At 47.6% G+C, this 23,315-nt stretch overlaps 2 protein-coding genes and 1 pseudogene across 2 annotated transcripts in view; 2 read left to right on the top strand and 1 right to left on the bottom strand.

The window, feature by feature from the left end:
* The first annotated feature begins 155 nt into the window (after nucleotides 1-155).
* PSMD13 (proteasome 26S subunit, non-ATPase 13) lies at nucleotides 156-17,639 on the top strand. Its single transcript, XM_037998730.2, has 13 exons — nucleotides 156-339; nucleotides 2,212-2,290; nucleotides 7,178-7,212; nucleotides 7,298-7,353; nucleotides 7,569-7,612; nucleotides 7,805-7,891; nucleotides 10,337-10,508; nucleotides 12,238-12,317; nucleotides 13,472-13,597; nucleotides 15,494-15,556; nucleotides 16,237-16,317; nucleotides 16,490-16,606; nucleotides 17,163-17,639. Exons 1-13 carry the CDS (start codon nucleotides 245-247, stop codon nucleotides 17,256-17,258), a joined length of 1,131 nt encoding a protein of 376 aa, XP_037854658.1. The 5' UTR covers nucleotides 156-244; the 3' UTR covers nucleotides 17,259-17,639.
* Nucleotides 6,338-6,792, bottom strand: LOC119624355 (signal recognition particle 19 kDa protein pseudogene; annotated as a pseudogene).
* The window catches only part of NLRP6 (NLR family pyrin domain containing 6), a 35,554-nt gene continuing 29,553 nt past the window's right edge, over nucleotides 17,315-23,315 (top strand). Inside the window, 2 exon segments of the mRNA XM_073022639.1 lie at nucleotides 17,315-17,352; nucleotides 18,125-18,158. Of these exon segments, the coding sequence (XP_072878740.1) occupies nucleotides 17,315-17,352; nucleotides 18,125-18,158 (72 nt within the window).

Raw genomic sequence — 23,315 nt, forward strand, 5'->3', positions numbered from 1 at the left:
ATACTTTTTAAGCCTCAGTGGCACAACCAGGTGCGCGGGAAGTGGGCTGCAAACGCCGGACAGTTTTGTCCGGAGCGCAGACATGCGCGGTTACCGGGCAACCAGCGGGCCCCGTCCCCGGCCGGCTACGGCGCTCCCAGCCTGCCCCGCGCCGCGCGGCGCCGGAAGTGAGTGAGCATTTCCGGCAGACATCCCCGCGGGGCTGACATCCCGGTTGTTCTGTGCCGGGGGTCTTCTTGCTGTCATGAAGGACGTACCGGGCTTCCTACAGCAGAGCCAGAGCTCCGGGCCCGGACAGCCCGCTGTGTGGCACCGTCTGGAGGAACTCTACACGAAGAAGTGAGCTCCGAGCAGACGGGTCCTGGGCCCCGGCGATAGGGGGAGACGGAGGGGGCGGGCGGGCGGAGAAGCGGGCCCTCGATGGGCTGGGGGCGCCCAGACCCAAGTTGGGGGGAAACGGGGACGTGTGGCGACTGGCTGTGCCGGCAGGGTTTGCTGAGGAACCCCGAGTGGCAGGGTCGAGGAATAAGAAGGATGACAGACCACGAGGGCCAAGAGCCGTAACCAGGATATTTGGGTCTGAGATTCAGTGCTTCCCTAACGAGGGACTGTGACTGAGGCTTCTGAACTCCTGTACCTCGGGTCTTACTAAGACGGTTCAGGGGAAGCCTTTGCTTTTAGCTCTTTATTCCAGCGAAACAAGCAAACACACTTTCAGGACCAGATTGCCACCCACTTTGAGAAACAGATCTTGGTGATTCGTGCTTAGCCTTGTCATGGTGTAACTGTATCCACAGTTATCTTTCTCATGGTCTGGAGTTGATAAACCAGAGGCTAGTGCAGCTTTGCTCTCTTCCCTATTCATTCTGCAACTGGTTGCACGGGGTGCAACCTCTTCCCCCGTCCCATTGTCTTTACCTTCCATTGTATTTCTCGCTGGGCTTTGTGCCCTTAGAAAGATCTTAAAGTTTAAGTTTGTTTAGAAACAGGATGAATTGCAGAGCCATTAAATTGTTGCTAAGCACTAATCTCCTTTTAAAATGATAGGGTAAATTGCTGGCATTGGGCTGGAGCTATTCCATAGAAAATACATCTCCTGTAGTAACCTCCCTGTTAACCCTAGCATTTAATATAATACCTTTCACATAGATGTTCCATACATGTTTTGATGATGTTTAGCATTCAGCAGCCTTCTGCTATTAGCAGTTTTTGAGACCAAATTAATGTTTGGCAAAGAATGGTTTGTGTTGGATAGCACTTGGTAATTTTCAAAGCATTTCATATGCGTTATTAAATATTAGCCTTTGGGTTTTGGATGAAGCGCTATGTCACTGTCCTGGAGGTTTTATATATTAGCTTATTTAATCCTTTATTTATCCTTTTCACAGAGGAGGAAACTGAAGCTCATTTTAATTGTCTTCCCTGAGATACTCAGCTAATAGGTAGAAGAGCTAGAATCTCAAGGTAGATATGTATGATTCCACAGTTCTCGTTTCCAGTCAAACCTCATAGTAACCCTTTGAGGTAATCTAGAATAATGTTCTCCATTTCATACCCGGGAAAACTGAGTCTTAGAGAGAAGTTAAGTGATCTCAAAGTGACATAGCCATTCAACAGCAGAGCCAGGAAAAGAACTCAGGTTTATCGCATCTGCTTTAGCTTTCTTTCTACTACACAGTAGAGACTGGTTAGTATGGATTTAGCATCTCTTACCAGAAATGCATTGGGGCGGCAGGGCACGGTGGCTCATGCCTGTAATCTCAGCTACCCGGGAGGCTGAGGCAGGAGAATCACTTGAACCTGGGAGGTGAGCCAAGATGGTGCCACTGCACTACAGCCTGGGCAACAGAGTGAGACTCTGTCTCAAAAAAAAAAAAAAAAAAAAAAGGGAAAGAAAGAAGAAGAAAGAAATGTATTGGGGCAAAAGTTTTTTGGATTTAGTATTTTTTCGGATTTTGAAATATTTTCGATATGTGCTTACCCGTTCAGTATCCATGAATCAAAAATCTGAAATCTGAGATGCTCCAATGGTCGTTTCCTTTGAGCCTTACGTTGGTGCTCAGAAAGTTTTCGATTTTGGAGCATTTTGAATTTTGGAGTTTTGGATTAGAGATACCCAACCTATATTTGTGACTTGATAGGATCATCAAGGCTGAAAGTGTCTGTGACTGGATATTAGGTTAGAGGTCTTAAGGGCTGTATGTTTTTCAGGTTGTGGCATCAGCTGACACTTCAGGTGCTTGATTTTGTGCAGGATCCGTGCTTTGCCCAAGGAGATGGTCTCATTAAGGTAAATAATTTGCGATACCAGGTCAGATTATATGAATGTGCTCAAGGACTTTTTAAAATAAGATGGGCTTTTTGCTAATAATAATAATAAGCTACAATTCTTCAGAAGTCCCTTTATGTCAGGTACTGGTCTGAGCGCTTCACACGTCCTTCCTAACGACGCTGCTCAGTAGATACTAGTTTCATCTCACTTTTTTGATGTAGAAGCAAACGTAAGACTTAAAGTAACTTACTATAGGTCACTGCTAATAAGTGGCAGAAGGGATTCAAACACTAACATTCTGGCTTTTTCTAAAATTCTGGCATAAAGTACTATCTTAAAACATGCCTGAGTGTCTTAGTTCATAGGCTTCTTTTTAGTACTCTACTTTTAGAAAACTGTTATTAGATACAAAGTTCAAATCCAGTTAGAGGGTGGAGTAAGGTGTGAGGAAGATTACTATCCGTGGGAATCTGAGATAACTTCCATCACTCCCCTTCTTTAAGCCACACTGACCGCTTGCCCAGACACTTCTGTCTGGGTAGTGTGGAAGAAAAGGCACCTTTTGTACTTCGGTTGAGGGTAGGTGGGTTGGAGGGAGAGTTCTGTATAGTGTCATGCTGCCTCTGTAATAGAGGACTTTTAGAATTTTTTCAACAGTTTAAAAAAACGCAGTTTCTTTCCTAGCCTTCCCCGGATCCCCTGACACATTCCCACAAATCCTCCTCTTTGAAGTTTTTCCTGACATCTTACTCTCATTCTGAATGAATCAGAGATTCACACCAGCATTGTAGCTGATAGCTTATAATTGCAGCTTGAGTCATTTCTCCGGAATGCATTACTTTTATATGCTCACAACAGAGCTTACCACCTTACTACCCCACCACCTGGGCTTGTAAGATTTTCTTGTGGTTTATAGCCATCAATTTGACATTTTACTATTCAGAGGAACTTAAAATCATCTGTAAGCCTGGAGATTTTGCTGAACATTCAGTCTTCTGGATTATGTGGGAAAATGATAAATGAGACTTGCCTTTTTTTTTTTTTTTTCTTTTTGAGACGGAGTTTCGCTCCCGTTGCCCGGGCTGGAGTGCAATGGTGTGATCTTGGCTCACTACAACTTCCACCTCCCGAGTTCAAGCGATTCTTCTGCCTCAGCCTCCCAAGTAGCTGGGATTACAGGTGCCCACCACCACAGCCGGCTAATTTTTGTATTTCTTAGTAGAGATGGGGTTTCACCAGTGTTGGCCAGGCTGGTCTCAAACTCCCGACCTCGGGTGATCTGCCTGCCTTGTCCTCCCAAACTGCTGGGATTGTAGGCAGGAGCCACCGTGCCTGGCCTGAGACCTGTCTTAATACTTGTTCCCTGAGGTTCTAAATCATCAGGATAGATGATTCCTAATTGTTTATCTCTATCCTTTGGCTTCTTATCTTTAAATCACTTTTCTACACATGGCAAAATATGGCCGCAACCTCACGGCAAGGTGATGTTTGTTTAAGTTGGCAGATCTGAGTTTACTTTTCCCATGGACAGAATAAACCTTTAAAAATTGTTGGGATCCAGTCGGCATAAGTGTAAATGGATGGTATTTATGAATTTTTAGTATTTGTGAATTTGTAGTCACCAGAAGTAATTTTGACTTTCTGGACTTAGTGGGCTTCTTTTTTAAGGTACTTTTTTAGATCAATAGATGTCAGGAAAGTTCAAACATTTCCCTCTAATAAGGAAAATATCTTTGAAATAGTCTCTTGTAGCAAAAATGCCATTTTAAAAATTTATTTATTATTATTTTTTGAGACAGAGTTTCGTTCTTATTGCCCAGGCTGGAGTACAGTGGCACAGTCTCGGCTCACTACATCCTCTGCCTCCCTGGTTCAAGCGATTCTCCTGCCTCAGCCTCCAGAGTAGCTGGGATTACAGGGTCCCACCACCACGCCTGGCTAATTTTTGTATTTTTAGTAGAGACAGGGTTTCACCATGTTGGCCAGACTGATCTCAAACGCCTAACCTCAGGTGATCCACCCACCTCAGCCTCCCAAAGTGCTGGGATTACAGGTGTGAACCACCACCTGGCCACCATTTTATTTATTTTGGGGGGCAAGGGGACGGAGTCTCGCCCTGTCACCCAGGCTGGAGTGCAATGGTAGAACTCAGCTCACAGCAACCTCCGTCTCCCCAGTTCCAGCCATTCTCATGCTTCAGCCTCCCAAGTAGCTGGGATTACAAGCATGTGCCACCACACCTGGCTAGTTTTTGTAGTTTTAGTAGAGATGGTGTTTCACCATGTTGGCCAGGCTGGTCTTGAACTCCTGTCCTCAAGTGATCCAGCTGCCTCGGCCTCCCAAAGTGCTGCATTACCGACGTGGGCCACAGCATCGGGACAAAATGCCATTTTATTTAGTTGGCTGTTTCTTGTGTGCTTGATTCAAATATGTAATTGCTACAGGGGTGTTTTCATCCTTCTACCTTCATATCCCAGAGGAACTGCAGGCTCTCCTAATCCAAAGTTAAGGTCATTTGGAGGTTCCCTCTCCTACTGTGCCCACACTAGGCACTCTTTTGGCCCAGTTACCCAGGCCATAAGCTCAGGGGTTATTGTCAGCTCTCCTTCTCTGTGACCAGCCCACATCTGAGTGAGTCTGGTTCAAGTTACCCCTAAATCTCTCTCAGAGCATTCATCCATCCTCATTACTGTTGCTCCTTCACGCTCCTGTCTTGGCCACTACTAGCCTCTGACTGTTCTCTCTGTCTCTTTCACCTGCTGTCCTCTCTGCCCCAGGCATGTTTCTAAAATAGAAGTGATCATGTGGGTCCTCTGGTTCAGCCTTGCACTCTGGACAGAGACCAATCTTCAGTGCTTCCTAGTCTGTGTCCCTCAGAACTACTCCTGAAACATAATGTATTTTTTTATTCAGTGCTTTTGCACATGTTTGTTACTGTCTGGAATGTTCTTCTCTCAGCTTCTTCCTCTCCCACACCACGTGGCCACCTCTCTAACTGTGCTCATTTTCCTGAAACTCAGTATTGCCACTTCTGCAGTAACCATCTTTGAAGCTTCTCCCTTTGGCTGATGTACTTCTGTGCTTTTTCTTTCTTTCTTTTTGCACTTAAACTCACTGTATTGTCATTTATTAGTTTAAAGACTGTCTTCAGTAGACCAGGAGCTCCTTGAAGACCCATCATTGTCTTACACGTTCTGTGCTGTACTACCTAGCATGGAGTCTGAGGAAGTGCTCAAGTGTGCCGAGTGGCTAAGAAATTTCAAAATGGCGCACAATTAGCTTTAACCTTCTAAAATCTGAAGGAACTCCATTCCGTTTGATTAGCGAGCATTTCTTTTTTGTTTCAAATTTTATTTCATTAATAGGTGAACAAAATGTGTATTTCAAATCTAATTGAAATTTATCTGAAATATGTTTACGCAGAAGATAGATATAAGATTTCAAGTAACTTATTGTACAAGCCATTGTCCGTTTTAAAATATTTTCTTCCAAAAAAAATGCATTGAAAGTCAAAAAACTTCTTTTATACTCCATAAAAGTGAGATGCAAACTTCTGATATAAGGTTATTTCACTGTCAACTCTTATAAAGATGGGAGGCACAAGGGTTCACAGTTCAGGTGAATAATGCAAACGAAACGCTTCTGTTTTCCTTTGATACAAATTAAAAGCCTCCATTCAGGTCTCTTAATGGAGGCTACTGCGTACTTCAGGTATCTTAATGGAGGCTTCTGCATACCAAGTAGTACCACATACTTGGTGCTGATACTACATTATGTCTTTTTCTTTTTCTTTTTTTTTTGAGATGGAGTTTCGCTCTTGTTGCCCAGGGTGGAATGCAGTGGTGTGATCTCAGCTCACAGCAACCTCCGCCTCCCAGGTTCAAGCGATTCTCCTGCCTCTCCCAAAGGCACGTGCCACCACACCCAGCTAATTTTTGTATTTTTAGTAGAGACGGTGTTTCACCATTTTGGCCAGGATGGTTTCAATCTCTTGATCTCGTAATCCGCCCGCCTTGGCCTCCCAAAGTGCTGGGATTACAGGCGTGGGCCACTGTGCCCGGCTTGTTATGTCTTTTTCTTTCCTTTCCCTTTTTTACTTCCCTCTCCTTGTTGAAGACTTTGGTCATTGCCTCCTGTTTTTCCTGTTTTTTTGTGTCCTTGTTTTTAGTTGAGGTATCATTTATGCTGCACACAACATTACTGACTTCATGTGATGGGAAATGTACAAGACAGAGGCTACCATCTCGCGTTTGAGCTGGGCCCAGACTCTGCCTTTATATTAGACATCACGATTCCATTCTCTGGAGTACATTTTATTTTTCTCAAGAAATGCATTAAGTCCAACTGCTGAACATAGGTCTTGAACCTCTAGCTGTAGGATTTTCAACAGACTTACTTAGGGGGTTTCACCTTCCTTCCACAATGGTCTTCTTATTACTTCAACAAACAGGATAGATACAAATAAACCTGTCCTGGTCGGCTGGAGACCACACAGCGGCACAAGCCGTCTTCACAAGCATCCAAATACCAACAGCCCAGAAGCCACGGGGAGAAAACTGGGGGAGCATTTCAATCTGATGTCTATTTAACTTACAATACCTGGAAGAAAGAATATAGGAATTTGTCTGGAGGTTCTTATCGGTCTGTACCCTAATTCCCAAAGCTAGAAGAAACCTAATGTTCATTAATAATCTGTTGATCATTTACGTGAATGTAAATAAGCCCTAATATGGTCTCCTGTCATTCTGCAAACATGCATTGCTTACTATGTGATGGGCATTGTGGTTTGCACACTCCCAACTTGATAGCATTGATGCAGCTTCTGTACCAAAAATAGTATCTGGGGTCTTCATTTTGCAGAATACAAGACATCCTGTAATTTCTCTCCATGTTTTGGTTTCACAGCTTTATGAAAACTTTATCAGTGAATTTGAACACAGGTAAAACCCTTTCATCCCTTTTTTACTTTGCAAATGAGTACTTTGATACTCATTGGTACTCAAAGACTGGTGGTTTTCATTTCAGGGTGAATCCTTTGTCCCTGGTAGAAATCATTCTTCATGTAGTTAGACAGATGACTGGTAAGTCTTACTTTGTTTTATAAAGGAGCAGATCCAAATGGTAGTTAAAATTTTCTTGAAATATCAAGTTAACTGAACTTTTGTGCTTTCTGTATCCAATATTGTATTTTTATTCTACTTTATGGTCAAAACCTAAAGATTATCCTACCTAAAGATGTCTTGGTTAGTAGAAACCAGTCTGTTGATGGTCCTTCTGACTGTTCTTTCTTTTCCAGATCCTAATGTGGCTCTTACTTTCCTGGAAAAGACTCGTGAGAAGGTAAATGTGAGATGCCAGCAATACCTTTTAGGGTATGGATGACTTACAGTTTGTGTCCATGCTCACCGTCCAGACCTTTAGAGACCACACGGTCTCTAGTCATCAAGGTTGTTAATGTGCAAGTAGCTGGCTTCCTTTGTTAGTCAGCTGCCCACGTTCTGAGGTTTCTTGTTTTTGTTTTTGATGTCTTAGGTGAAAAGTAGTGATGAGGCAGTGATCCTGTGTAAAACAGCAATTGGAGCTCTAAAATTAAACATCGGGGACCTACAGGTTACAAAGGTGAGCTCACCATATACAGATTTCTCTTTGGATTAAAATTATTTAAAACTGTAGGGGGAAAAAACCTATTTTTGTTCTTTACTATTTATTTTAAAACATTTTTAAATTAGAGAAAAGTTGCAAAAATAACACAAAGAACTCCTATACCTCAACCCAAATTCCCCATTGCAAACCTTTTTTTTTTTTTTTTTTTTTTTTTTTTTTTTGAGATGGAGTCTCGCTCTGTTACCCAGGCTGGAGTGCGGTGGTGCGATCTCAGCTCACTGCAACCTCCGCCTCCTGGGTTCAAGCGATTCTCCTGCCTCAGCCTCCTGAGTAGCTGGGATTACAGGCGCCTGCCACCACGTCCAGCTAATTTTTTTGTGTTTTTAGTAGAGACAGGGTTTCACCATGTTGACCAGGCTGGTCTCGAACTCCTGACCTCAAGCGATCCCTCTGTTCTCAGCCTCCCAAAGTGCTGGGATTACAGCCGTGAGCCACTGCGCCCAGCCCACCATTGCTAACCTTTTACTACTTTTGCCTTTGTGTGTGTCTGTAGCTTTTTTCCAAAACCACTTAAGAGTAAGTTGCTGATACAATGCCTGCTGCCCTTAAACAAAAGAGCAGTCCCCTGTGTGACCACAGCACATCCGTCTAATAATGACTCCAACGGCCTCAGCCCAAAGCACATTGGTTCTCCCTGACCAAGGTCAGCCTACACACCACTGGCACGTCATGTGCTATTCCTCCACCTTCCTTCTGCCTCCTAGATGTTGCTGAAGTATCCTGTGTATTTTTATGTCTTTCTTATGTTCAGTTATGTTTTCGTGCAGTTTAGGAGACAGGTATGGATGTGAGTGGCAGTGAAACCGACACGTGGTGGGTCCACCTTGTTTAACCAGAGCCTGTGTGTGTTTGTGTTTGTTTGCTAACCATAATGTTAAAGAAAATATTGGGGTTAGGTTAAAAGTATTCCTGTCCTCATTGCCCTGAAAAGATACTTTTTATTGTTTATTGTTTCTCAGTCTTCACCCATGTGCACACTTAGTGCATTTTATTTTGAAGTATTTTAAGACACACTGGAAGCTGTAAGTCACAGTCCACAATACTGTAATAGGCGTCCGTGTGCCCCAGCCAGCTCAGGAAGGAACGAAGCCACAGTCAGGGCCCCAGTACCCTTCAGACCCCTCTTCTCCCCCAGCCAGGCTCCCTCTCGTGCCCATGCATTTCCTTGTGCTTCATTAAGTAGGAGTGTGTAACTCAAGTGTTTTAACATTGGCTCAGTACTGGGTGCCAGAGTCCTGTGGGTATGTGTACCCAGTGTGCGTTTACTCCTGTACGGAATTTCACTGTGTAAGTGTTTCACAACATACATATCCTGTCTCCTATTGAAGAGATTTAGGGCCGGGTGTGGTGGTCACACCTGTAATCCCAGCACTCTGGGAGACTGAGGCAGATGGATCATGAGGTCAGGAGTTCAAGACCAACCCAGCCAAGATGGTAAAACCCCATCTCTACTAAAAACACAAAAATTAACCAGGCGTGGTGGCAGGCGCCTGTAATCCCAGCCTCTTGGGAGGCTGAGGCAGCACACTGCTTGAACCTGGGAGGCAGAGGTTGCAGTGAGCCAAGATTGTACCACTACACTCCAGCTTGGGCAACAGAGCAAGACTCCATCTCAGAAAAAAAAAAAAAAGAGAGATTTAGGTTGTTTTTTCACTATCACAAACAATGCTGCTATAAGTATTTCTGTGCGTGGTCCCTTGTGTGCGTGGGCAGAATCTCACCAGGATGTATGCCTGGAGACCACAGATACAAACTGTGTGCGTCTCTGCCTTTCCCAGATATACGCTCCCTCAGCACCGTGCGAGCACTCTGGAAGCTCCATGTCTTCAACACCTGATAGTTTCAGGCTCTAACCCTTGCTGTTCTAATAGAAGTGAAATTGTATCTTGTTGGGGGTTTAATTTGCATTTCACAATTACTAGTGGTTTATTGGCCGTTCTGTTTGTGTCTCCAGATCTGTCAATTGCCTGTTAATGTCTTTTGCCCATTTTTGTACTGTGTTACTGTCTCCTGACTGATTTGTAAGCATTTTTATATTTCCTTGGTCATAATTGCTGGTGGGTTATACATGTTGTAAATATTGCTTCCCAGTCTATAGCTTGTCTTTGTACTTTTTTCTGTGTTTTGGATTAAGTTTTCCTGTTAACGTAGTCACATTCATCAGTCTTTGCCTTTGTAGTTTGCGCTTTTCATCTCACAACATATTACTTTAAAAATCTTCGCCAAGCACAGTGGCTTGAACCTGTAATCCCAGCTACTGCGGAGACTGAGGTGGGAGGATCGCTTGAGGCCAGGAGTTCAAGACCACCCTAGGCAACAGAGTGAGACCCTGTCCCTAAAAAAATGAAATAAATAAACTTTTAACTTAAAAAGAGAGATGATTTTGCTTCCCATATGTAGGAAACAATTGAAGATGTTGAAGAAATGCTCAACAACCTTCCTGGTGTGACATCGGTTCACAGTCGTTTCTATGATCTCTCCAGTAAATACTATCAAACAGTCGGAAACCACGCGTCCTACTACAAAGATGCTCTGCGGTTTTTGGGCTGTGTTGACATCAAGGATCTACCAGGTAACCTAGGCCATTAAAGTCCATGTCACACAGGAGCGTATTCTCCAAACTTAGCATCTGTGAGGCGCTTGAGGTGACAGTTCTCAGAAATTACTAAGCGGGGCTGGGCGTGGTGGCTCGCACCTGTAATCCCAGCAGTTTTGGGAGGCTGAAGCAGGCGGATCACCTGACGTCAGGAGTTCAAGACCAGCCTGGCCAACGTGGTGAAACCCTGTCTCTACTGAAAATGCTAGCCAGGTGTGATGGTGGGTGCCTGTAATCCCGGTTACTTGGGAGGCTGAGACAGGAGAATCTCTTGAATTCAGGAAGTGGAGGTTGCAGTGAGCCAAGATTGCACCACTGCACCCCAGCCTGGGTGACTGAGTGAGACCCCATCTCACCAAAAAAAAAAAAGAAATTACTCAGATGGATTCATCCTGTTTTGAAGAAAAAATGGGAAGATTTGTATAAACTTTAGTTTCTACATTGTATTTGTCTCCAGCATTTAATTTACATGAAAATGAGACTTTCCTCCTAGCTCCTTTACTGTTCCTTCTCCAGTTCCTTATTGTTACCTAAGTCACAGGTTTTTGTAAGAAGTCCCATGACGTAAATACCTGCTGAACCCACCCTGCCCGCCCTTCTGCTGCAGAATAAAGGATGCTTGGAATCCGTGTAGCTGAGACCCCTGGAGTCCGTGTAGCTGAGACCCTTGGAATCCCTGTAGCTGAGACCCTTGGAATCCGTGTAGCTGAGACACTTGGAATCCCTGTAGCTGAGACACTTGGAATCCCTGTAGCTGAGACCCCTGGAATCCCTGTAGCTGAGACCCCTGGAATCCCTGTAGCTGAGACCCCTGGAATCCCTGTAGCTGAGACCCTTGGAATCCCTGTAGCTGAGACACTTGGAGTCCGTGTAGCTGAGACACTTGGAATCCCTGTAGCTGAGACCCCTGGAATCCGTGTAGCTGAGACACTTGGAGTCCGTGTAGCTGAGACCCTTGGAATCCCTGTAGCTGAGACCCCTGGAATCCGTGTAGCTGAGACACTTGGAGTCCGTGTAGCTGAGACACTTGGAATCCCTGTAGCTGAGACACTTGTTTTGAAAACTGCAATTCCAGACCCATGGGGACAAATTATTAAATCTTTCAAGGGTTTGAGAGTGAAAAGAAAATGACCAGTGAGTTTTGGGGAAAGTGTAAGGAATATATGTTCAGAAAAGAAATTTTCAGCATATTTTAAATGTTTCTCACAAAACACTGTTGAAGCTAAGGAGACCAGCAACTGCTAACAGTGTTGATGCAGTTTTTATTACTGTATGTCAAGAAAAATATATCGGAAAAGGAACTAAGGTGGTCAAGAGAATAATAGACTTGCTGTCTGGGAACAGAAAGTAAGTTAATTCTAGTCTGAAAAGAAGCTAGGTTAGGTAACTTAAATAAGAGGTAGTATTCCACCATAGCAGATAAGAGATTTAAGGCACTTCTTGGAGGTGGCACAGCTGAAAATATGAATAGATTCACATATATTTAGGAAAAAAATGAATACACGTCCCAAAAAACCCATGTATGTATGGTTCCTGGTATAATCTAAGTCAACCCAGTACTTCAGAAGAGGTGACTAATGTCAGGGCTTTGTAATACAACCATTTCAAACAATGCTTTTTAATTTTTTGTTATATGAGATTTTTAAAGCTAAACAGGACTGATTATTGTGACCGGGTTGTAAATGGGCCTGTGTTGCTACCGTAGTGTCTGAGCAGCAGGAGAGAGCCTTCACGCTGGGGCTGGCAGGGCTTCTCGGCGAGGGAGTGTTCAACTTTGGAGAACTCGTAAGTTGACCCTGGGCTCAGCTTCCTTAACGAAAGGGAGACTGAAGTGTTGCCAGCTGACCGTCTCCATCCCCACAGCTCATGCACCCCGTGCTGACCGTCTCCATCCCATCTCCATCCCCACAGCTCATGCACCCCGTGCTGACCGTCTCCATCCCATCTCCATCCCCACAGCTCATGCACCCCGTGCTGACCGTCTCCATCCCATCTCCATCCCCACAGCTCATGCACCCCCTACGGACCATCTCCATCCCCACAGCTCATGCACCCCGTGCTGACCGTCTCCATCCCCACAGCTCATGCACCCTGTGCTGACCGTTACCATCCCCACAACTCATGCACCCTCTGCTGACCGTCTCCATCCCCACAGCTCATGCACCCCGTGCTGACCGTCTCCATCCCATCTCCATCCCCACAGCTCATGCACCCCGTGCTGACTGTCTCCATCCCATCTCCATCCCCACAGCTCATGCACCCCATGCTGACCGTCTCCATCCCATCTCCATCCCATCTCCATCCCCACAGCTCATGCACCCTGTGCTGACCGTTACCATCCCCACAGCTCATGCACCCCCTGCGGACCATCTCCATCCCCACAGCTCATGCACCCCGTGCTGACCGTCTCCATCCCCACAGCTCATGCACCCTGTGCTGACCGTTACCATCCCCACAACTCATGCACCCTCTGCTGACCGTCTCCATCCCCACAGCTCATGCACCCCGTGCTGACCGTCTCCATCCCCACAGCTCATGCGCCCTGTGCTGACCGTTACCATCCCCACAGCTCATGCACCCTGTGCTGACCGTTACCATCCCCACAGCTCATGCACCCTCTGCTGACCGTCTCCATCCCCACAGCTCACGCACCCCGTGCTGACCGTCTCCATCCCCACAGCTCACGCACCCCGTGCTGACCGTCTCCATCCCCACAGCTCACGCACCCCCTGCTGACCGTCTCCATCCCCACAGCTCACGCACCCCCTGCTGACCGTCTCCATCCCCACAGCTCACGCACCCCGTGCTGACCGTTACCATCCCCACAGCTCACGCACCCCGTGCTGACCGTCACCATCCCCACAGCTCACGCACCCCGTGCTGACCGTCTCCATCCCCACAGCTCATGCACCCCGTGCTGACCGTCTCCATCCCCACAGCTCATGCACCCCGTGCTGGAGTCCCTGCGGAACACTGACCGGCAGTGGCTGATTGACACCCTCTACGCCTTCAACAGTGGCAACGTAGAGAGGTTCCAGACTCTGAAGACTGCCTGGGGCCAGCAGGTATGGCGCTGACGATGCCCCAGCCCTTGTTCCCCTGTGTATCTACTCATACAACCAGTGTTCATTGAGCGTCTTCCCTAGGCACACAGGAAGGAACTGGGCACAGAGGAGACCGAGATAGGCTAGTCCTTGCTCTCATAGAGCAGAGAGTTAAGTGGTTGGTTAGAGTGAGGGTGTTCTGAGAAAACAATCGAATGTGGGCCCTGCATCTGTGCTGGGTGGAAGGGGTCTCACGGAAGGCGTAGAAGCCATAGTGACCTAAGGTCTGTGTAGCCTTAGGAATGAGTGAAGAGTGTGGGAAGAGTGCATTCAGCGGAGGAAAAGGAAAATGTTAGTATCTTTGCTGAACTGAAAGACGAATGTGTGAGGCCAACATGAGTGGGTGGGAGAGAGCGTGGAATGGAGGAGGAACAAGTGCCTGGTGCAGAGACCAGGAGAGTGGTGGGTACAGGGGGAGAGTGATGGGTGCAGGGAGGGGAAAAGGGGTGGGTGCAGGGAGGGGGGGAGAGGTGGGTGCAGGGAGGGAAAGAGGTGGGTGCAGGGAGGGGGAGAGCAGTGGGTGCAGGGAGGGGGAGAGCGGTGGGTGCAGAGAGGGGGAAAGGTGGGTGCAGGGAGGGGAAGAGGTGGGTGCAGGGAGGGGGAGAGCGGTGGGTGCAGAGAGGGGAAAAGGTGGGTGCAGGGGGAGAGCAGTGGGTGCAGGGAGGGGAAAGGGGGTGGGTGCAGGGAGGAGAAGAGAGGTGGGTGCAGGGATGGGGAGAGCAGTGGGTGCAGGAGGAGAGGTCTATGCAGGGAGAACAGCCAGTTCACCTCAGCCAAGGGGAGGGCACTGGGTGAAGGTGCCTCTGGAAGGAGTTGGGAAAAGGTGCTTAACAAGGACTTGAGCTTTAATGGTGAAGTATGTTCTTTTTTAATGAGATTATTAGAAGTAAATATTAATAAAATGTTAACTGTGGTAGGAATTACGGTTATTTTTGTATTTTTCTGAAACTTTCAGTTTTCTCAGTTTAACATAAACTTGTAAAATTCCTGCATAGTGGAGCAGGGTGGATATAGATGAGGTCACTGTGAAGAGGCAGAAAGCACAGATGCAGCCAGACCTAACTGTGGTCTGGTTATTTATTGATGTCTCAAAAAAATGTGCCACTCAGAAAGGAAGATGGCTAGTTACAGCAATTTAAAGGGAAAAAATTTGTAGATGTATGTTGGCAGCATCTGTTCAGGCAGCAAAGCCTGTCTGGACAGGGAGTGCCCTTTGTACAGAGCTTGACCTGTCCAGTGCTTGAGGCAGAAGTGTCCCCAGCGGGGCTGCCTGTGTCAGGATATGAGTTGCTATTTGAATTAAAAAAACAAGTCTCCTTGGTTTAAGTAACATTTTGATCTATAAGAAGAGATGATGCACGTCTTGCAGAAGAGTGTATTCTAGTTCTCGTGACAATGATATTTTTCATTATAAATTAATAACTTGCTCTTTTGATTCAGAACAAGTCTGTAGAAATTAAGGAAGCTTTTCCTCAGAGGGACTCCCCTGGCACTGAGCAGGCAGCGGCCCCTGAGGGAAGCCTCCTGGGCTGTTGGGTGTGTCCTTCCCGACAGCACCTTGACCAGGAGAGTCTTCTCGAAATGCCGGTACCCTGTGGCCTTGCCTAACGGTGTTCGTAGCATTAATAGAGATCTTACCTTGTAAATTCCTTGCCTTGACAAAGTGTCCCAGTTAGATTTCCTAAGAAGAATGAAGAAGATGTGGATGAGCTTCAGCAGTCTGCAGTGTGAGATGTTTGGATCTGCTTGGCTGCTTTTTGTTCAGTCTACTGTTAGAGAGCGAATTCCAGAGCCCCAGTTAGGTAACTGATAAGCACAAACATGGAAGACATTGTTCTGTCTTTCTGTACTTTACAGCCTGATTTAGCAGCTAACGAAGCCCAGCTTCTGAGGAAAATTCAGTTGTTGTGCCTCATGGAGGTAAGCAGACACCCGGGAGCCACTTTGTCTGTGGTTTCAGATTTTGGTCAGGTGGGGGCGCTGCACTCTCCAAGCCTGTCCTGAGCAGTTTGAGCTTTCAGTGGTGCTGCTTCTGCTGTGCGTCACTCTCTTCGCCACCTTCCTTTTCCTTTGCCACCACCTGCTTTTTTAAGTTTATATTTGGGTCTTAGCTCAGACGACACCCTCCCACCCTACGGCCACCCGGCTTAGGCCTTTCCTGACCATCTGAACTGAGATGAAGTAGCTGCCCCTCTCACCATGATGCAGTTGCCTCCTCGTCGCATGTCGCTTCCTGTTGCCACACACATCTGTCTTTCCCCACTAGAACCTAAGCTTCTTGAGGAAGTGGCCCTTACATTTCTGGTTTGCCGTGGTCAACCCTGTGGTTTGAGGCCAAATTGTGGCCTCAAGTACTTGTTCAGGGATTGAATAATGGCTACTGTCAAAAATTCCTATAAGGCATTTTGCTGTTGTCCTTCTTGTCTAAGCATTGAAAGCTTGTTCTTAACAAGATGTAAGTCTAATATTAGGGAACTTTCTAGTATATGGGGTACTAATAAGATCTCTATTTTAAGAGCCAATATTGACAAAACATTCTTATCAGTTCTCTATTTTTATTTGGAAAAATAGTTTTAAATAGTTAATAAAATTTTTTCCAGATGACTTTCACACGACCTGCCAATCACAGACAACTTACTTTTGAAGAAATTGCCAAAAGTGCTAAAATCACAGTGAATGAGGTATGGTCCCTAGGCTCAGGGTGTTAGAGCAGCAGAGCTGCCACATGGAGGAGTCAAGGCTCCTGTGTGAGCGCTGTGCTCCCTCGACAGTAAAAAACGACGGGAGAAGCCATCTGAGTCCCTGGGGGTGTGTCAGGCTGTCCTGTCTTATACAAGCCTCGTCTCTGCGCAGGTGGAGCTCCTGGTGATGAAGGCCCTTTCGGTGGGGCTGGTGAAAGGCAGTATAGACGAGGTGGACAGACGCGTCCACATGACCTGGGTGCAGCCCCGAGTGCTGGATTTGCAGCAGGTGTTGTGTTTGAAGACCATTATTCACTCTGTGGGTTTTGGGGGGTTGTATCTTTGTTTCATTTGGATGGGAGCCATTTGGGAAGAAAGCATTATCAGACGAGGTTTTGGAGAATGAATTACTGCTGTTGGGTTTTTCTAAGAGCTTAATTTAATGCCAGCCTGGGATTTGAACCCTGCATTTAAAAGCTTATTATTACAATAGTGCTAGTTGTGCTGATGGTGCTTTTTAATCTTAAGATAGGTACTCCGATCAAATACGTTCCTGGTTCTGTGATTTGAGCTCACATCCATCTTACATTTGCTGGAAATGTAATCCTGTGGATTTCCTCTATTCTTGTCTGCTTTCTTTCATGCAAGTTTTTTCTAATGTCCTTGTGATAAGAATTAACCTGGGAAGTCCTGTCACACTCCCCCAGCTCAGAGGTCCTTTTTATTAGAGCTGCCCTAGAGAGTCAGCTGGAGATGCAGAGCCGCCCCGTCAGGTGCTGTGGCGGCCACTTGGCCTGTGACTCCTGTGTGTCTTAATGCCCCTTGTGTCCGGATCTGCATTTCAGATCAAGGGAATGAAGGACCGCCTGGAGTTCTGGTGCACGGATGTGAAGAGCATGGAGATGCTGGTGGAGCACCAGGCCCATGACATCCTCACCTAGGGCCCCTGGTTCCCTGTCGTGCTCCTTTGACCACCTGAGAGAGGCGTTTGCAGCCGATGAAGCTGGCTGCTCAGACGGTCGACACTGAATGTGGGTAGGGGTTGGGATCCTGTCTGAAGTACAGACTGTTCTTGCTCTAAAAATAGGACTGTCCCTGATGGGATCCAGGCCACAGGGAGAAGGCTTCTTTGTGGGTCTCTCCTGCAGTGGGTGGGGGTCTCTGGGTCTTAGGTGATAAGGGAGAGAGAGAACGCATGAGGCAGGAAGTCCCCTAAAGTCCGTGTACTCCAAGGTTGATCTCCATCCCCATCCACCTGTACGCACATCTTTTCCATTGTGGTTTGAGAATGTTCCTATAATAAACACCTCTGCTTTGTTCTTCTCGTGGCTCTGTTTTCTTGGGCTTAGCTTCCAGGCCAAGCCTCTGCCTGGAGGTTAAAAAGCATAAGTTGGAACGTTGGGAAGACGTGGTGGGGGTAGCCTTGGCCCTTCTCCTCCCTGCACGTACAGTAGACTGGGGCAGAACCCAGCACCAAGGGCTACCGAGGAAGCTGGTTCTATCCTTATTGTTAGTCAAGAGAGACCCAGGGGTATCCACTCCCTTCTCCAGCCCTCTCAGGTACCTGCCCCGACCCAGGCAGGCATCCATCTGCATCCTTGTCATCACTCATCATTCAAATAGCCACCAGCGTCTGTGACCCAGTGTGCCCCAATGCTGACATGAGCCATCTCTGGGACTGGGCGTGTAAAGGAAACCACCTTGAGGTTCCTCGTCTGGGAGTGGAGGTGCACGTACACAGAGAATCACAAAGTGAACGTTAGGTGTAAAGACGGTTTAATGCGGTCTTTCAGTCCTGTGCCTGCAGTGACAGCATGGAGCTCTCGCAGCTCTCCAGGCGGGTGAGATCCAGCCTCCAGGAACCAGGAAGCTGGTGAATATGGGTGAGAGCCCCACAGCCTGCTCCTGATGGAGGAAAGTACCCACAAGCCCACTAAGCTGGTAGGGGAGTCAGGCCTGGGCCAATAAGAGAGGTTGCCTGCCTGCCCTCTGTCCCTCAGGTCCCACAGTTTGGGATTTGGGAGACAGACTGCCCCAGCCCCCCTCCCCTAGCCATGTTATCGCCATCTGCCTTCAAACCTCTGTGTAGTTGTGAGCAGTGAGTTACCACTGTCGTCAACACGTCTGGCAGCCTCTGGCCCTCGTCCGGGAGGACGACCTCAGAGACCAGCAGCCTTGGGTTTCCATCTCTGGAGCGGGCCGCCTGCTGCAGCCCCATCGGTCTGTCCAAGAGCCTGCCTGGCTGCGTGTGCCTTCTAGCAAGGCCACAGTTCACGCTGGGCAGACCAGTCTCAGACATGTGCACGCTCCTGGTTACCTGTGGCTGTGCATGTCAGAGTGTGTACGGAACAGCAGAAACAACCATTTTAAGTCGCAGGCAAACAGGCATAGGACCCTTTCTCTCAATGGCAGTCCTGTTCAGAGGGCTGAGAAGAGGTCAGATTCCCCGTGCTCTGCGTGTGCAAAAGGAGACCCCATCTGGAGCCCTGTGTTCTCCAGTGGCCAGGTTCTGAGGCACCAGTCAAATTTCACCCTCAGTTTCCTCCCGAATCAGCCTGGGTCCAGTCCTTCCCCATTTCCTGAAGCCGAATCAGATGCCAGGTTGGAGACCAGTTCTTACTTTTGACTTTAGCCCCAGAGGTTTAAGAGCAAATCTGGCCTAGAATGAGGACCTTAGTCTAGGTTCAGGTCTTAGCTGTATGACCTTGGGCAAATGACTTTCTTGACCTTGGTTTATTTCTGCTGAAAACAGAGACATTCGTACTCCAAGAGTGGAAATGGTTAACTTAGGTTTTAGTTTTCACCTGTGCTCTCATCTGACCCTCAAAGCAGCCCTCCTCTTCCTGTTTAAGGGGATGAAGTTGATGGATCCACCAAGCCTCCGAGCTCAGCCTAGCACCCATCTCTGGCCAGGTGAGCAGAGCCTCAGAACTGGGAGCCCCTCCCTGCTGTTGACTCTGCTGCCCATTCAGAAGCCTGGTCTGCAGGTGATGGCTGCAGAGACCCCTTTCCTGGCGTTCAGACACTGTCATAGTCATGGCTGAGACCCAGGGCCATGGTCACCTCTCCCTTTTTCCATCCTGGACTTCTGTGTCACCCCAAAACCCAGGGAATGGGCTGAGTTCTCGACTGCTTGCTGCTACCTTGGAGGTCCCTTACCGTGGGAGAGGTGGGTGTTTTGGCCAGCTTGGAGAGATGTGGGCCTTCGGAACTGTCCAACGCCTCAGCGGGGCTTGGAGCAGCCTGAGGGCAGCGGGCAGCCTCAGAATGGTTCTGGGGTCAAGGTCCTTCCTGAGTCCCAGCTGGGTTTCCCTGGCGTGTCCTCTCGGCATATCCTCTGCTTGCTTGGGTGTTGGGGCTTTTTGTAGCTGAAGGGGGAGCTGCAGCCGTCCCCTCCTGTTACAGGGCTTGGCAGAAAGGACGCCTGCTTGGAACTGGGAGAGAACCAGCCTCAGACCAGCAGCCCCAGCCTGGCACTTCCTGATGTGACTTCAAGTAAAGCAGTCGCAGTGTGGGGAGCTGTGACCCCTCTGGAAGGGGCTTTCATTTCTTTGTGAAAAATGTGAAAAATGTTTGGGAGGCCGAGGCAGGTGGATCACGAGGTCAGGAGATCAAGACTATCCTGGCTAACACGGTGAAACCCCGTCTCTACTAAAAATACAAAAAATTAGCCGGGCGTGGTGGCAGGTGCCTGTAGTCCCAGCTACTTGGGAGGCTGAGGCAGGAGAATGGCGTGAACCCAGGAGGCGGAGCTTGCAGTGAGCCGAGATCACGCCACTGCACTCTAGCCTGGGCTACAAAGGGAGACTCTGTCTCAAAAATAAAAATAAAAAAAAGAAAACTGTGAAAAATGACCTCCACAAAGGAGCAGGGCCAGGAAGTCAGATTTGAGAATGCAAGCAGGGGCCGGGCGCGGTGGCTCATGCCTGTAATCCCAGCACTTTGGGAGGCCGAGGCGGGCGGATCACAAGGTCAGAAGATTGAGACCATCCTGGCTAACACGGTGAAACCCCATCTCTACTAAAAATACAAAAAATTAGCCGGGCATGGTGGCTCACGCCTGTAGTTCCAGCTGCTTGGGAGGCTGAGGCAGGGGAATCACTTGAACCTGAGAGGCGGAGGTTGCAGTGAACTGAGATCACACCACTGTACTCCAGCCTGGGCGACAGAGCGAGACTCCGTCTCAAAAAAAAAAAAAAAAGAGAATGCTGGGGGAAAAAGTGACATACTTTTGAAGTAAGCCCTAAATATCCGAGGTGCCAGCCATGCAGTACTATGTAGAGCTAGTTTCAGATTCTCAAAGTTTGGGATTCCTGGGTGAGCTGCTGAACGTTCTTGAGTGATGCGTTACCACAGAGTGACCCAGAGCTGGGAGCTCAGCTGCACTCAGCTCACCTCATGATGTCTGAGGAGGCAGCCTCTGTTCCTCTGAGAATGCCGGGCTACCTGGTGGGAAGGAGTTCAGCAGTGTCTGAGTGCTGGCTGTGGGCAGGGGGTTCTGTCTGACCCCAGGTTCCTTCCCTTGGGGCCCACAGGTAGGTCAAGGCGCCCAGGGACAGATGTGCTGGGTTAGTTGGGCTCTGGCCCAGTCTCCCTGCCTCTTCTGCAGATAATGAGTGGTTCATTCCTTCCCGCAGCAAACACTTACTAATAAAATTGTTTTCCTGCTCTCTGGGAGACAGTTTCACCCACACCTTCCCTCAGTGCAAACTCCCACCCCCACCCCCTGGGAGAGGGTACAGGGCACAGGGCACAGGCTGCTAAAAATACAAAAAAAGTAGCCGGGTGTGGTGGCAGGCACCTGTAGTCCCAGCTACTCGGGAGACTGAGGCAGGAGAATGGTGTGAACCCGGGAGGCGGAGGCTGCAGTGAGTCGAGATGGCGCCACTGCACTCCAGTCCTGGCGACAGAGAGAGATTCCATCTCAAAAAAAAAAAAAAGAAATATGTTGACAGAGGAAATACGTGAACTGCGTGAACACATATCACTTAGGTGGGAATTGCGTGCGCCCAGCTTCATAACTGCAGTCTTCCGAAAAGCCAGGATGAACAACCTACGTCTTCTGACGGGCTCAATCAAGAATCGCAACAAGTCATCACCACATATGCAGTTGCCAAAAAAAACGAGGTCTAGAGAAATTTTTCACAAATGCAGATGTACAGAAAGGACATCTCTTCATTTATTGAGGAAGTTTCCCATTTTTATGTACACACACAGTCAACATTGTGGTAATGCACTTTTGTGGAGTCAGTTTTGCAAAAAATGCCTAAAACAAATTAGAACACTGTATGAGTCACTAAAACAATTTACATCTTCAGTATTGAAATGATGCAAGGATAAAATCAGCACCGTGAACTGTAAAAAAAAATGCTGACAATTTATGATGATGAAAAAAGCTAAAAAAAAACTATACAGAAAATTCAATTTGAAAAGGCCGTATGTTGCCGGGCGCGGTGGCTCACGCCTGTAATCCCAGCACTTTGAGAGGCCAAGGCGGGCGGATCACAAGGTCAGGAGATCGAGACCTCGGTGAAACCCCGTCTCTACCAAAAATAGAAAAAACTAGCCGGGCGTGGTGGCGGCGCCTGTAGTCCCAGCTACTCGGGAGGCTGAGGCAGGAGAATGGCGTGAACCCGGGAGGCGGAGCTTGCAGTGAGCCGAGATAGCGCCACTGCACTCCAGCCTGGGCGACAGAGCGAGACTCCGTCTAAAAAAAAGAAAAAAGAAAAGGCCGTATGTTGAATTTTCCACATAAGCCATATTGCAGGAGTAGATTATGGGCAACTATGCAGAGCTATTCTGTAAGAGCTGGCAAGCTTCCATGACCCTATTAACTATAGTCTGAAGTCTTGCATCACAATGAATAGCTGCTTTTTTTTTTCTTTTAGGACATGGCTTTCCTTGGAGAATACATTCAAATCCATTTTCTAGGTGGTGCTGCTTTTTAAAAATTTCTGTGATTCCTGTGATTGTGATTTTTGGAATTTTAAAAATTAGAGATTTTACACTTTAGGGGTTTTGATCTTTCAGGATTTCAAGACTCAGGAGTGTGTCTTTCAGGATTATAATCCAAACACATCCTAGACACAGCGCACTCCCACCCGTCACTGGTGCCTTTGTCTGGACAGCCTTTCCCTCATGTTTTTACTTGTTTCTTTCGATCATTCAGGCTTTGCTCAAATGACATCTCCTCAGATATATCTTGTTTACTGTCTGCTTTTGAAGCTGGAATATAAGTCCCGTGAGGGCAGAGACTCTGTTGTGTTCACCACCAAATCTTTGGAGCCTGGAGCAGTGTCTGGTTTAGCAGATTTTTCAGTCAATGTTGCATGGATGGATGGACAGATGGGCATATGGATATATGGATGGGTGGATGGATGAATGGATGGGTAGATGGGTGAGTGGATGGACGACAGATGAGTGGATGGATGATGGATGCATGGATGGATGGATGAATGCACAGATAGTTAGGTGGGCAGATGGATGAGTGTATGGATAGGTAGATGGATGAATGGATGGGTGGATGGGTGAATGGATGGGTGGATGGGTGAGTGGATGGACAGACAGATGAGTGAGTGGATGGATGATGGATGCATGGAAGGATGGATGAATGGATGGATGGATGGATGGATGGATGGACAGATAGGTGGATGGATGGATGAGTGTATGGATAGGTGGGTGGATGAATGGATGGGTGGATGGGTGAGTGGATGGACGGACAGATGAGTGAGTGGATGGATGGATGGATGGATGAATGAATGTACAGATAGTTAGGTGGGCTGATGGATGAGTGTATGGATAGGTGGATGGATAGATGCATGGAGGATGGATGGATGGATGGATGGGCGGGTGGGTGGGAGGAGTGGATGGGTGCATGGATGCAGGGATGAGTGGATGGATGTGTGGATGGACGGATGGATAGATGAGTGGATAAGTGGATGTATAGATGCATGGATGAATGGATGGATGGATGGACACATGGGTGGGTGAGTGGATGG

This window comes from Chlorocebus sabaeus, chromosome 1, assembly GCF_047675955.1.
Source record: "Chlorocebus sabaeus isolate Y175 chromosome 1, mChlSab1.0.hap1, whole genome shotgun sequence".
In the NCBI taxonomy this organism is placed as follows: domain Eukaryota; kingdom Metazoa; phylum Chordata; class Mammalia; order Primates; family Cercopithecidae; genus Chlorocebus; species Chlorocebus sabaeus.